Source organism: Paramormyrops kingsleyae, chromosome 13 (assembly GCF_048594095.1).
Source record: "Paramormyrops kingsleyae isolate MSU_618 chromosome 13, PKINGS_0.4, whole genome shotgun sequence".
NCBI classification, from domain to species: Eukaryota; Metazoa; Chordata; class Actinopteri; order Osteoglossiformes; family Mormyridae; genus Paramormyrops; species Paramormyrops kingsleyae.
This window is the reverse complement of record NC_132809.1, coordinates 14,856,176-14,870,995: the sequence shown is the minus strand read 5'-3', so window position 1 is coordinate 14,870,995 and position 14,820 is coordinate 14,856,176. Positions and strand designations below refer to the sequence as shown.

General features: G+C 42.4%; 1 protein-coding gene across 1 annotated transcript in view; it reads right to left on the bottom strand.

The window, feature by feature from the left end:
- Nucleotides 1–7,311: 7,311 nt before the first annotated feature.
- Nucleotides 7,312–14,820, bottom strand: part of cspg4 (chondroitin sulfate proteoglycan 4) — a 45,529-nt gene continuing 38,020 nt past the window's right edge. The window contains exon 10 of the mRNA XM_023822802.2: nucleotides 7,312–13,447. Coding sequence (XP_023678570.1) covers nucleotides 11,700–13,447 — 1,748 coding nt within the window. The 3' untranslated portion in view covers nucleotides 7,312–11,699. The remainder of the gene's footprint in view (nucleotides 13,448–14,820) is intronic.

Genomic DNA, 14,820 nt, shown 5'->3' with positions numbered 1-14,820 from the left:
AACACGCACTTCCTCAGAACTCAGAGAGCGCATTCCTCAGATTCCAAGTGGCCCTTATAAACAACATTCTATCTTGGGAAAACCACACCGCACTCTCTCGCTCTCAAAAAAAAAAAAACATTATTTCAATCTGTTATTCTCTCTCTCTTTCTGGTTTAATGAGCCTTCAGACAAAAGGACAGTAAAAACTGCAGCATTACTTACATTTGCCTCTGTGGCAGTGGAAATGGAATGTGCTCCAGATGACGTGTTCCTTAAGTCAGACTTCACCTCGGCTGAGCATATCACCCAGACTGGCATTGCATGTCTTCAGTTTTCCTCTTGTGGACGAGCTTAACTCACAGAGCAGATGTCTAGATGGCTGATATGCTGTCCAACCTGAATGAAGTATGTGCTTGCAGTGGTTTATAACGCAGCAATGAGACCGTAAGACATTCTTGCCCCTCTCAATTATTTCCTTAATTTTGTCGATGGTTCTGTCCACGTGAACCATTTTAAACACTAAGTGACCATTTTAAACATTAAGGATTTTAAAGAATTTAAGTCTTCCTGGTGTGCTGAGAATTTGATACCTTAGGGTGACATGTCCAGTACTTCCTAATCAAAGGCTATTGTAACATTCCGAGAACTGATTATGGGGCTTGAAACCTTTCCTAACATTTTTCTAGGAGGTACACATAAATAGGAAATTCTTAGGTAGCCTTGTCTTATTTTCCCCTAAAACGATTCCCTTTGCTACCAAAATTGTTGTTTCTGGTAATTAGCTAACACCAAAACCATGACTCAGGCTGCCATCTGTGCTTCTGCACGATGTTTAACAATCTGTGTAATTCGTGAAAATAAAGTAGTGGAAATCACCGTCATTGCTAACGTTGTTTGTCAATGGGACAGTCACATGCACAGCCTGATGGGCAGGGGGAATCCGCAGGAGCCCTCTGACGGGTTCCTTTCTAAGGAACCTCTGAGGAACTCTGGAAGGGCCAGCCTCATGGTATCTGCTGAAGTGTCCAGTAAGCCACAAGAACCACATACCATTGGATGAGTAGAAGCAGAGAATGAAGCTTTATTTTGACTTCGGACAGAAGGGTTAATGCCTGAGGATCAGGTAATCCATCACGATACACATCAGCTGTCTCTGGTGAAACTGGGCCATGATTCAAAGCCCACATTGGAGCAACTAAAAAAGCTTTAAAGATTTCCAGACAGAAAGTATGTGGAGAATCTCCACATGAATCAAAACAGCACAAAAGTCTATTGCAAAAGTGTAATCCACAGTCACAGGAGAAACCCGCAGGGAGTGCAGTCACAGTTTCTCAGGCTTGTTTTTTAATTCACATGGGGATGTCAACAAAGGTCAAAATGTCCCCAGTTTCCATTTAAGCAAATCAAAATTGGCTGCTCTGTGTATCATATTTGGTCTCTGCGCAGACACGGAAATCCGTTTATTTCCTTGTATTGTCTCATGCTTTTGGTTTCTACATTAAGGCACAATAAGAATGTAAAGAATATTGATAATAATCCTATAAAGTATTGTTATTATTATAATCCGAATCCTTCAGGTTCTCGGGTCAAAGCTGTGTGAACAGTCAGAATCAGTGGAATAACAGTTGTGTTTTCCCGTCAGGTCTGTTGGGTTGTAGATTACCCTCCTAGCTGGTCTCTGTGAGGACTCTCTGTCACTCTGTAGTGAAGCTTTTTCGGGCGAATGAGCCACCTACATAAGGCGATCTGTCCTCACCCCCGAAGGAAGGAGACGTCCTCATTCGACACTCTGCTGCCCCCAAGAGCACACAGCCTCAGCGGCCTGCCATGCTCACAGCACCTATTTCCCAGCTTACCTGTTGTCATGGCGATTCCTCTCCATTCCACAGACATCCCTGCACTTCAATTAGTCACAACACAAAGTCAGGCCAGCTAGATCTACACAAGAACAACTGGTTTTTACACTCTAGTTTCCAGTGGCTGAGACAAAGCAAACAGTTTAATTCTGCTGGCCCGGAATGATAAATTAGCTCTCCCGGCAGGTTATAAATCGCGGTTACATAAAATTTTATTGTAAAGGTTGAAGCAGACGATGTAAATTGGGTGGCGTAAGCCTGGCATCTCCTGAAACAAAATTTGAAGCCTCTAATCATGTGGGTGTGAGTGTTGGACACATTGAGCATAAGACTTTAGGGTTGGAATTGAAAAGGCTTCTTTCTGCTTATGGGGATAGGAATGAAAACAATGGGAAGTTAAATTCCCATCCCTTGCATGTACTGCTTAATGTGCTTAAAAAAGAAACACTTTAGGGAAGTCTGAGTACGTCAGAGAGTGCATCCTCAGAGTTTAATTGGGTTTAATTGGCTTTATCTGGCTATTCCAATCTGCCTCTGGCTTCCACACACTATGACGGTATTTGAGCATTTGCGTAAATGATCTTGGGACTCAAAAAGCTATAGATCCCGGGTGTCGTGAATGCCGATCTACCTACCATCGGATGTACAGAGAAAGATGTTATGGCGGTTGGAAGACAAAGAAAGGCTGGCTGAATGATCAGACCCATGTGCAGCGACTTGCGCACGGCCAGGCTGTAAAACAGCCGTCACCGAATTTTCTGCTAGATGTGCGATGACCTGCTCTACCACGGTAGATTGCATTTACTTCCTTGTATTGTCTTGTGTTTTCAGTTTTTATATTAAGGTACAATATGTATGTGGGGAAAAGCAGAGACAGGACCGGCAGCATAATATTTGGGTTTCTGTCTCTGCCAGATCTGTAGGAACATTGCATTCATGCTGGGCAGCCTTGCTGTTGAGTCCCGCTAGTCCCCACTGGGGGATGTAAGCTTCCAGACCTCGCTCTATGAGGCCCACCCCATACTCCTCACCCCAGGACACTGTCCTGACAACCTGCCATGGTTTGCATACCGCATGCCAACCAACTTAAAAAGAAAAGAAAGGTATTTCACCTTATTATACTATAAAGATCCCCTCAATACTGCGTTCACTTGTGGATGTCTTCATAATCCAGTCAATAGCGATGAGGAAGAGGAACGGGGATAACAAGCATCCCTGTCGGACTCCCATCTTCACTTGGAAGCTGTTGGTGAGCTGCCCTCCGTGGATCACTCTGCAGGTTATTCCCTCGTATGAGCTCTTGATGAGGTTGACCACCTTGGCTGGGATGCCGTGGTGCTGGAGGAGCTTCCACAGGGTCCCTCGACCCACACTGTCAAACGCCTTCTCATAGTCGACAAAGTTGATGTACAACGGTACAGAAACGCCAAAAATAATTATGACACTTTATTAAAATTCTCTTTTTGCCGACCCCATCTTGCTTTATGACACTCAGACACACATGTAGGTGACAGGGAGCTTGACAGCGAAGGGCAGCCACCTTCAGCAGCGTCCATGGAGCTAGAGGTTAAGGGCCCCGCTCAAGGGTCCACAGACGTCACAGCTTTGCGGAACCCTGGACTTGAACTGGTGACCTTCTGGTTATAGCCTCAGAGGCTTAACCCACTGAGTCACACACTGGCCCCAAACATCGGGGGGAGCGTGAATGCAGCCCCCGCTACCAGAAATTATTCAGTCAAGATTCCTACATTTGTGCAATGGCTGAGCCTAACCTTGGGTGAACCACCTTCTTGATCAATGTATCTACAAGCATGACATGAGGTCAATCCTCAGGAAAGATCAGTATCTTTAGATAATTCCTGATTAAGACTGATATATATTACACTGAAACAATTAAGAGCCACACAAATAAACATGAGACTTTCCAGACTGAATTTTATTAAACTGCCAGGCAGGCCTACACAGGAATCCAGATGTTTCATACGCAAACTGCAAGTACAGGGGGCATATTTACATCTGCATTTGTTTTCTGTAAGATAACAAAGAGATAATGGTGTTATCTGTACCCTGGCCGTCGCCATTCCTCCGGCACGCACCCAGCTTGGCAGCGAAGAACACTGGTTCCTTTTGTGCAGACTAGTTTTCCTCAAATGAGCTCCAAAAACATCCGGAAGAAACCAGCGTGGTGACCCATGCCTTTTAAACTGGGGTCACCCATTACAACGGATATGAAATGTGTCATGCCTTCCCTTCGAAGTCGTGATAATTTTGGATAATTTCCATGATAGTTTTTAAAGTATGTGCAGTTTTATGTGCATGTCTAGTATCTTATTAAACATTTTCAATATGTCACGTAGGCTACAGTTTACACAAGCAGCGTTTTTCACTGGAAATGCAGTGAGTCCTGTGGGTTTTTGAGTGGATGCCAGTCTGAGTCACACAGTTAACCCTTGATGAGGGATTTGGGACAGGAGATTGGATGATTGTGCAAGGCAGAGCACTGGGCCCGGTCTGTAGGGGGCAAAGGTAGTTCAGATTCCTGGTACCTCTCTCTCCAGACTGCCTCTCTCGGTTCTGCAACACCCAAATGTGGCTGCTGGACTGTGTCATGGGTTCAGGGGGAAGTTGAGAGTTATGGCAGGTCTTTGTGAACACTTCCTGTTCCTGAGGTCTGATTAGGTCCAGCCAGAAAAACATGCATTCTGCAGACTGACCGCATTCGCTCTCCACTCTTCTTTTACCCTCCTTCAGGAGTTTTGTCATTTGACCACACAGTAAATCGCCGGCCTGTGATTTATTCTGTTCTGTAGTACCGTACATTTCGCCTTGCTGAGAGAGGCACGCAAGACGGCTCAGTTTTAAGGTCGACTTTACCAGACGTACATTTTTAAGTACTTTGGCTGTCTATAGTGCTCCAGTGGTCCTACACTACAAATGTATGATCTCCTCTAGTGCGGCGTTACAGTGTCCACAGACATTTCTGCAAGGGTTAACAGAGAGTGAATTTAAAATCCTCCCAAATCCCCCTCATAAAAGCAATCCTGAATGGTTTATTTTTTTATAAAGGCGAGGCACAGTGACCCAGGGCAAAATGTCCAACTCTGCACACATATTTCCCTTTATTTTTCCACAGAAAGGTCAGGTATAGTAAAGTTCTATGTAATCCAACTAAAGCACCCAGATGTGTTGTGCTTACGCTACTATGCTGAGCTGAGGTCAAATGCGTTGCCTCCTTCTCTCCCATGTAAACACACGCCCACACAAAGATCTACACACTGTGTTACATCTCATTACAAGGCCATTCTGTCACTGTGGATTTATTGTAAGTAAAACATATTGTTAGAGTTGGGACATTACTCACGTATTACCAGCTTCAGACCGTCAGAAGCAGACTTATCTTAGCTTCTTATCACACTCCCTGTTGCTTAACTGAAATTATTGCTGAGACCTTTTTGCAGTCGGCTTAAATTCTTCGTGCCTTTTAAAATTTTATTGAATTTACAGACTGACCAAATTATTGCATCTGGCTATTTCTATTCATAATGAATACACATTCACGTCAAACAGGTTTGAAAAAATAATGCAGAATAATAAACTGGTTAAGTGTAGAACCCCAATAACAGTTATGACATATTTTCTTCCAGATGTAGCAAGACGCTAATTACCACCAGTCTTCTGTTTAACAGTAATTACTGTCATTAGTCCAGAATAAAGCCATCCGGCCCCAATAGCCCCAAGACGAAGATATTTGGAATATTTTTTGGAAAGTTGTCAGAAAGGTGTGGATCAGGAGATGGCCGTGGCCAACATTTTCAAAGGCTTTAAATATGCTTCCAGTGGTCATTTTGATGAAACTGCAGACCTTTTAGCCAAAGAATGACCAGTTTGTTCATGTTATAACAATATAACCTCTAGGCAAATCTGCTTTCTCTGTGGAAGGATGCAGAGAAGTCGTGGCTCCCTGGAGCCCACACTGCGGGATGTGTAAGGTATGCAAAACGACACTGGGAATTTGGGGGCCATGTGGAAAAAAGGTTTCGTGGTCTGAAACCAACACTCAGTAAAGAAACGTGATGCCTGAACACAGTGAATCTCCCAAAGGACACCATCCGCACTGCAAAGGATCGTGATGGTACCATCTTTTCATGAGGAAGCTTCTTTTCGTCAGGCTCTGATGGTCTGTCTGGAATGTTTCTGAACCTGAACATGAGGAATGTGCAAATATTCCCACGTACTGTATAGCTGGGCTGTCTGGGATGGTAGCAATAATTTGAGCAGTGGTTTGCGGATTTTAATTAGATTTTATCTTTTGTAACTTGCAGACAGAGGTGGTTCTAATCTCCTTTGCTTCAACTGAGTTTCTGGCTCTTTTTTAGGGTGCGAACACGATGTTAAATCAGAGCATGCTAAAGTAACTAGCCACTGCTTCCCACTCCTCACCCAGCTTATTGCAGGAAGCAGGATCGTAGCCAGGTATTAAAATTAGGGGTTTGAACCCCCCCATGACATTTATTTCTGGCTATGGGCCGGCAGTAAGTGTTATATACGCTGTTTGGAACGTTATTCAAATTTAATTTGCTGAATGGGTGTTACACAAAACAAAGGCTTGCTTTTACAGGAAGATTTTAACAAAGGCAGTTCCTCTCCAAAGACTCCAGCAGTACCTGGCAGCAGTAGGTTTTAAGTTCAATTCATATCATTCACATGAAAATAAAGCAGGGTTTATTTGTTTAAAGGGGGGGTCAGTAATGCCCCCTCGGCGCTACGATCACGGGTTTGTCAGCTTGTCTGGAGTTTGGCTATGTGGACATGGTATTTCCCTTGGGTCTCCTTCCACGGTCTAAGGAGAGCAGCACAGCAGTGGTGGTGGCTCTGAACTGCCCACAGTGGCTCATAAAACGCGATGTATGGACGGCACTGCTGGACGGCTGAGGGTCTCCCGACTGATGCACTGATCTACAACTGTTAATCTCTCTTAATGTCCAGAACACAACAGTGCGGAATTCTCCAAAGATAAATAAATGTGGTGCATTTACAAATGCCCTTCCTACCAAAAAAAAAAACACAATGGAATTTATTATGGAGTTTTTTTTTTTTTAAACCAAGCTTCGTCCATTACGAGAAGAACGATATATTTAATGCAGCAATGAGGGAGGCAGAACAGAACGGTTGACCTGTTGCAGCACTAGGCGAGACAAAAAAGGAAATGGGACAAAATGTGCTGTGAAAGTGAAGAAACCGTAGGAAAGAATGACTGCAGATGGGAGAGCTGTTAAATGCTGAAGAACACCTCAGAAGAGGAGGAGCGCTCTGCATGAAAATCACTTCTGTGACCTGGCCCCACCTGCTGTCCAAGTGAAAGTACTGCACGAAAATACCATCACGAGCTCCGTTTCAAAAAGTGCTGAAGTTGTAACATGACTCATACAATGCAGGATTGCAACATACGCAAGAACGAACACAGACTTCTTCATAGTGTCAATTTGTTTCTTTATTTCTTTGTATAACTGCGCCTCTATACATGGTTTTGTTTTTCCAAGCAATCAGATAAGTTACATGATCCAAATGCCAAAAAAAAACAAACAAAACAAACAATTTCCATATTGGTCAGATTAATTTATCTGGGGGCCCAAGGCTGACATCCGCATGAACGCTCATGTGTTACCAATTTAACTAACCGTTCCATTTTTTCTGAGGCAGGGAGGAGCTCTGATGTTTGCCAGGGCCCTAAGATATAGCCTAGGATAGTCTATGTCTTAATCTGCCCCCCATGCAGCAACAGTAATGAAAAACTGAACAAAAATATGACTAATTGTGAATACGTTACCAGTGACTGGAAGGAACAATGTTTCCACCTTCAGAGAACTTTGTAAAGGAGTGTAGTAATCTGTATCTGGGATGAAGCAGGTAATTAAAAATTGAAAAAGACTTTTAATGCGGTATGCAGAGGCATTTGAAGTTTAAAGGAGGGGAGGTGCATGTTGAATATACAAGCCCAGGGTAATGCTAATCGGGGCAGTGCTGAGCTGCAGCTGATCTGACCATCACAGAAGAGTAACACCAGGATGACGGCAAATGAGAGTAAAATCTCTTAACTTTACAACATGTGGTAGCTTTCAGGGAGTCGGAGGACATACAGGAAGTCATTTACTGAGATACCTCAGTTAGCTCTCAGCCAGGGTCTGTGAATGAGGTGACACACTAACTGCTGTGCACTTCTGCTGGATCCATTTGATCTAGCAAACTGCAGGCCCCTCTCACTCCATCCTTTTTTACGGACAGTTCTGCAGAGCTGTGCTCTCCAGGATCTTTCTTGATCAACAGAACATGCTTGGCACATGACACAGAAATAGAACCTCTCAGCACTTTCTACGAACCTTCTTGTCCTCAAGCTTCTAGACCAGGTGCCATTAAGCGCATTGCTCACCATTTATACTGGGACAGAATAGAAGAAACTCCTCCTTGCTGAACTCTGATAAGACAGAAATGCTGTTACTGCCTGTTGAGTTATTCGGACATACCTTCTCACTGCGGCTGGTCGATGCCGACATCTGAACAAAAGACCTCGGAGTTACGACTGAAGAGGAAACACTGACTGTTACTCTTTCATCTACAGAATGAAATGAATATCAGAAACCTAAAATGATGCAGAAAGTGAATGGTGTATGTATTAATTACCTTGACACTATGTTATTGCAATGCTCTGTTATCTGCCCGTGAAACGCTTCCCTGAATGTCTTCAACTGGTACAGGATTCAACTGCAAGGGATCTTACTAGTACTAAAATGTATGAATTTCAGGCCTGTATTCTTCTTCCTATACTGTCAAATATAGTATATAAATACTCTTTATTGCCTTGAAAGTCTAAAGCAGGCTTGCATGCGTAAATTTTGAAGATATACCTCTATAATTTTTAGCACTAGATGCTGGCTATCACATAATAGCAATGACTGAGGCCACAGAAGGTAACAGAGTATTGTTACACATAACTCCTGATTTATAGAGTAGCCTAGGTACTTATGCCCGGGATTCACACAAACTCCCTATTTTCACTTCTGTAGTAATAACTGTAACGTATAAATGCTTGCGGAGTCATTGCATGATACAATCCCCTTAGCCTTTCTATGCCTTATTCTGGAGTTGCATGTATCTTCAGTCTCACTGAAACCTCATTAGATTCACCTGGGCTCTTCTGAATTTGACCTGGTTATCTGTGAATCGATTTAATCCCCTTTTTCTCATCTTTTATTAATTTAGCCTTTATACAAAGCGATATACAATTGAGAAAGCAGGGTCACACAGTCCCTGGAGCAATTAGAGCTAAGGGTTTTGCCCAAGGGCCCAACGTCAAAATTTTACTGCTGACCATGGGATTCGAACCAACAAGGTTCTGACCATGGCATCCTAAATGATTGAACTACACATCCACCTCCTACTTGAGGCTGGCTGACTCTCAGACAATCATTCATAAACTAGACCTAGTCAGGAAAAATAGCTCACTGACACTGCCAACTGTTGGTCCTCTCAGTCCTTTTCTCCACCAGCTGGGTCATGACCTGTTTCCCTCATTAGTTGTCATCCATCATTATGAGAATTTTACATGCATGTAATTGTATTTGTCATTTGGACTTTCATTCAACACTATTTACAATGAAAACTACTATTTTTCTAAGGCGTTGTTGAATCATTAAAAAAATAGTTTTTTCAAATATTGACTTGAGAGACTTACTTGTAAAAATATTTTACAAAAAAACAGTTTTATGAACTGATGCTGAAAGAAATCTTCACTACCCTCATGTTATCCATATTATGAGCTTTCCTTTTTCATTGATGAGAATGAACCAGAATTTGCATTATTAATTAAAGTCTATTTAAATGTATTTCTTGATCTGTAAAATAAACTACACAAATACAAACTATGCACCTTTCTAGCCATAACTGATGCAATTATTTATTACAGAAACATACAGGAATACTTTCTTTTTAAATATTTTAAATAGTACGGCATTGAAGTAACCACAAAAAAAGCAAACACAGATTCCTCACAGTAGAGCATAGCCAAAATGACTTAACTATCAAAGACAGCCAATATAACCCAGCGACGTTTTCTACACCAAAGCACACTGTTAACGTGAAGGACTGAAAACCATTGACAGGTCAGTGGAGGCTTATCGCTTTTATACAACAGCCCTTCTCCTTTCTCCATCAGTCACTTAAGAATATGGTACTTAATTCCACACACCCGAAACAGGTTAATATCTTTTAAGATGACGATTTCCTTCAGCCAAAAGTCAGGACTCCCTGATCCCTCGTACAAATTACAACCTTGAACAGTAATGTGGAGATTGGAGTGACACTGATCTTTCAAAACTCAGGTCTGCAGCAGATCTCTGCCATGATAAAACTGAGAAATTCCTACTACCATTCTGTGGCCAGCATGTTCAGCACTGCGTAGAGCTACCCAACTGTAATGACTCTCTAATATTTGCCAGCTAAATCTTTTTTTCAATTCAATTCAATTCAATTCAATTCAATTCAATTCAATTCAATTCAATTCAATTCAATTCAATTCAATTCAATTAAAACTTATACATCACTTTTCCCCACATTTTGCTCCAAAACACTTAACAAAGAATCTAATAACAGAATGATTTCATACTCAAAAACTTCACTAAGGACAATACACTCATTAACTCTACAGCAAAAATGTCTTACCTTAGAATGACAGAAAATCCACTAAAATTTATGAAAGATTAATACTCAGTATTATATTCTTAAACACATAAGCTCTGTTCCTCCTTCATTTTCCCGTCTTTCTCATTGCTTATTTCTTAGTGCACAAAAGACTAAATAAAGATGGCAAAGAAACCTTGACAGAGCTCTGTGTTGGCAAATTGTTAAAACATGTCACAGAACGCCAAGTCCTTTGCCTGAGATGGCATGACCTGAATTCACACTACTACAGCAACCATCTCGAAATATTTGAAAAAACAGAGAAAGCAAGAGCTTAGTAAGACCCTTGTGGCAACTTGATTACAGGGATTATGGCTATGAATGACATCACTCATAGCCAGTGACTTGGTAGGATCCAACCACAGTTGCCTCTGAGTCATTTCCTGCCTGCGATCACACAGACACACTCTGCTGAGAGGATTTCAGTGCCGTCAGCCTGTCCAGTGAATCTACGATGTGTTTCAGGTGTCCAGGACTCACCTGTAGCGTATAGTCGGTGGGCCCCACAACCAAGACCCCCAAAAGCAAATAAAAAATACATTTATAGAAAAATAAACAAAAACTACTCAAAGGTGTAGTTTGTCAGTTTTTTTTTCCTCAGAGCATACATATTTTGAGGAGTAAATGCAAAGTCATTTACTATGTACACGCTAGCCCTTTCCCCATTAAAAATAGTAAATTCTTAGCACACAAAAATACTCCATTTGTTTGTTGAACTTGGGTATAGCTGACAGTTAAAAACAAAATCTAAAAAGCTTTCAGAATGTTCCACTTTGCTGCATTATTATTTTCTTTTATAAACATGTTACATTTCTGTCTATATTAAATCTTGGAGAGGTCTAGTAATCGTGTAACACATGTTTGCAAACTGTGGCCGCCTTTTTTGTATTTTAAAAAATGACTTTTTTAGACTAATACATCAACAATGATTTATAACCTGAGGACTGGTGCACAAGACAGGCCTGGAGAAGCACCAAATATTATTATAAAAGATCTTCTTGGCATAGTTACACGATAGATTGATATAGTCAGACATCTGTAACACTGTAAGGAATGATTCCAAGATGCTTTAAAAGGTATGAAAATGGCAGAGATTCAGTGTTTCTCTGTGTGACGTGTTGGAAATTCTCATACCCAATACTGATTCTTTTTCAGAGCTGGGTTTGTTGTCCGACAGTGCTGTAATAGTTCTGGGTCAGGCTCTTTGGAGTCCACATTGGACATGGGAATGTTGTTGGCTGGGTCTGTTTTTCGGAACGTTTCTGGGTTAGCCTCGCCGTTTTTGGGCTTGGAAGAGACCGTCTGGACATTGTGCTTGCCGGTCTTGTTCCGCCTCACCAGGTAGTAGGCCAGCATGGCTGCGAGAACGAGAAGCAGAAGGACAATCAGAATGGGAATGAGGATGGCCCAAAGATTGTTCCTTGCTGACACCCCATCTCCTCTCTGCTCTGGACTCGATGGAACAGTCCCAGTAGTGTCCTTTTTGGCAGTGTCTTTGAGAAGGATGGCTTTGTAGGCCGCTGAAGCATTGTAGGGAGCTGTCCTGAAGGCCATTGCTCCTTCTGCAGGTGGCACACCGTGTGCTGCGAGGAGAAACCGGGCCTGGTTGCCGCGAACCTGGTCTCCTGCTCTAGTGTCATTCAGGATCTCCAGGCCCACGTGTCCCTCCTCCAAATCTTTCTGGGAGAAGTTGTTTATTTCCTGTCTTTGTTCCCCATCGATCCAAACAAACCTGGCTCCGTGTGGCTGCTGGATAATCTTGAAATTTGGAATATTCTTGGTTTTGTTTGCCAGTGCTGAGGCATCTAGAATGCTGGGGTTAACTAAGATGGTTTTGCCTCGTGGCAGGACTGGGTTGTCGGGGAGTTTCACTAAAGGCTTTGCGGTTATATTTAGAACAGTGGAGACATTAGCCGCTTTGCTCCTGGCTACGAGTGCCACACTGTCCCTTGGGGATGTGGATTTGACAAAGCGGACGCTCACCCGCCCTTCTTTGATCTGCTTTTGTGTGAAAGCTGAGGTAGGCTGCCGGTCCACCATTACAGCAGCGTATTTGGGATTGTTTGTGATCTTGTAAATAACGTCCTCCTCGTTCGGCCCACCTGTGCTTGCTTTCAAAATGGATTCTGTGATCGGAGTTTCATCATCCCCCTGCTTCACCTGGACCTCCTCAGCTTTGGCGAGCTTCAGGGTCCGTGCCAGGATGCCAATGTGTAGGGAAAGCCCCTCTATTTTGTACCTGCCATCGAAAGCTGTGAACTCCATAAATCCATTGGCCAGAGTGCCATCGCTAACAAATATCACCCTCCTTTCATTGATGTCCTTTTGGGTGAAGACTTTGATATCTTTTCTGGTGTCTGCGTTCATTAGGTGGCCATTGCTGGGGCCTTTGGTAACAGTGAAGACAATCTCCTCGGGTGACTTCTCTTCATCAGTGATACTGAGGTATTTGTCAGTGAGGACTGCAAAAGAGCCCTGCACAACCTCCAGCATCAGGTCCAGTTTTGGTGGGGTAAGTTTCTGTTGTTTGATGGAAATGTTGAACGCCTCCTCTATGAACGACTCTGTCTGGGCCTGCAAACCTCGCCCATGGGGGTTGAGCCGTACGCGGAAGGAGAAGCTGTCGGAGGAGGCCTCGGCCTCCTGCTGAAAGTACTCCAGCTCCCTGCTTTCCAGATCTTCCTGTAAAAAGTACGGGGCCTCTCGTGTCAGGTCCTGACCACTCAAGATGAGTGTCCCATGGATGGGGAACTCTTTCACCTCAAACACAACATCCAAAGAGTTCCTCCGAGACTCTGGGGCACTGGCCAGCAGATTGGAGGCATCTAACTTGGAAGTGTCAATGACATCTTTGTGACCTTGTAGGATCCTGAGACCTGGGACAGAACACAGAACGCACGTTTACTCTCAGTATGACATACAGACACACATCTGTCATGATTTAGAAAAAATGTTAGCCACACTCTAAAAGGGGTGGACAAAATAATGGAAACAACACATGAAAAAGAACTTCAGCTTTGAATTAAATTGCAATCACAAATTCAACTACGAATGTGAGTCAGATTAGGCCGAATGCCAACTATCCATATGTGGCACCTGAGATCAGACAATCAGCTTCTCAGAGCTGGAATTTACGGCAGAGCTGCCATTCAGAAACCCCCTGTATTGAAAACCAATAAAAAAGGTTAACCAGACATAAGGACATAAAATGGTGTGAGCCCATTTTCCAACATCTGGACTCCTTTATGTGTGGATGCCTTCAGTATCTGTTGGTATAGGTGGCCATGTCATTGCACCCAATGATTGCTCCGCCTGATTGTATAATGGCTGAGGAATATGAGGTCATTTTAAAAGACCAATTCCTCCCTGCTGTGCAAACATGATGCACAATGTTCCCATTTTCAAAGATGACAATGACCCCTATAAACTGCTAAAGCAAATATGGGAGGTTTAATGTTCACCAGGGTGAAGTGGGAGCCATACATAGACTCCCCACTCAATGGCCCAATATCCCACACATGTATGAACGAAGGACTAAATTTGTTCTAAAGGCAAAGGTTGATCCTACGCCATATAGAGTCATTGATATTAATATATTGTCACTTGATTTCATTCTTTTGTCCAACCCCTGAAAAAAGGTTGTGAATATTATTATAAATAACAAAACTGACAAATAGCAATAGCAAATTAATACGGAAAGATAATTTTTTTAAAGATATCCCCAGCCTGTATGATTTACCAAAGCACTTTCTCTTTTGCAGATACTGAACATTATTTAGAAGGATAATGCATACCAGATATACTGAATTTATTTGTGCGAAAAGGAAAAATAAAGCAATTGCTTTGAATTTAAAACACATGTTCCAGACAAGGTGAATAGACAAAATATTAACTAGGCTCCTGAATGCAATGTTTATAAGCAGCTGTACTTCCTGGCAGGATTGTACTCAATTTTAAACAGAAAATAGGAAACAGTGATGAGTAAATGCAGGCCCAGTATGACTGGGAACATACAACACTATTTGATGTCCAATTATTTCTTAAAACAGAACTTTGCATAAAAAAGAAACTCATCATAATCACTTAAAAAAGTTCAGCCCTTACCAGCTGAAACAGCTTAATTAATGTCGATTTTCTTCAAGAGTCCTGTGCTCATTTTGTGTTTACCAACCTACATGCGTGATTTTCAAAAAACATGGATGACATAAAGCGCGCAGGTTTTAAAAGCATAGTTTGGGTTATTTTCTAT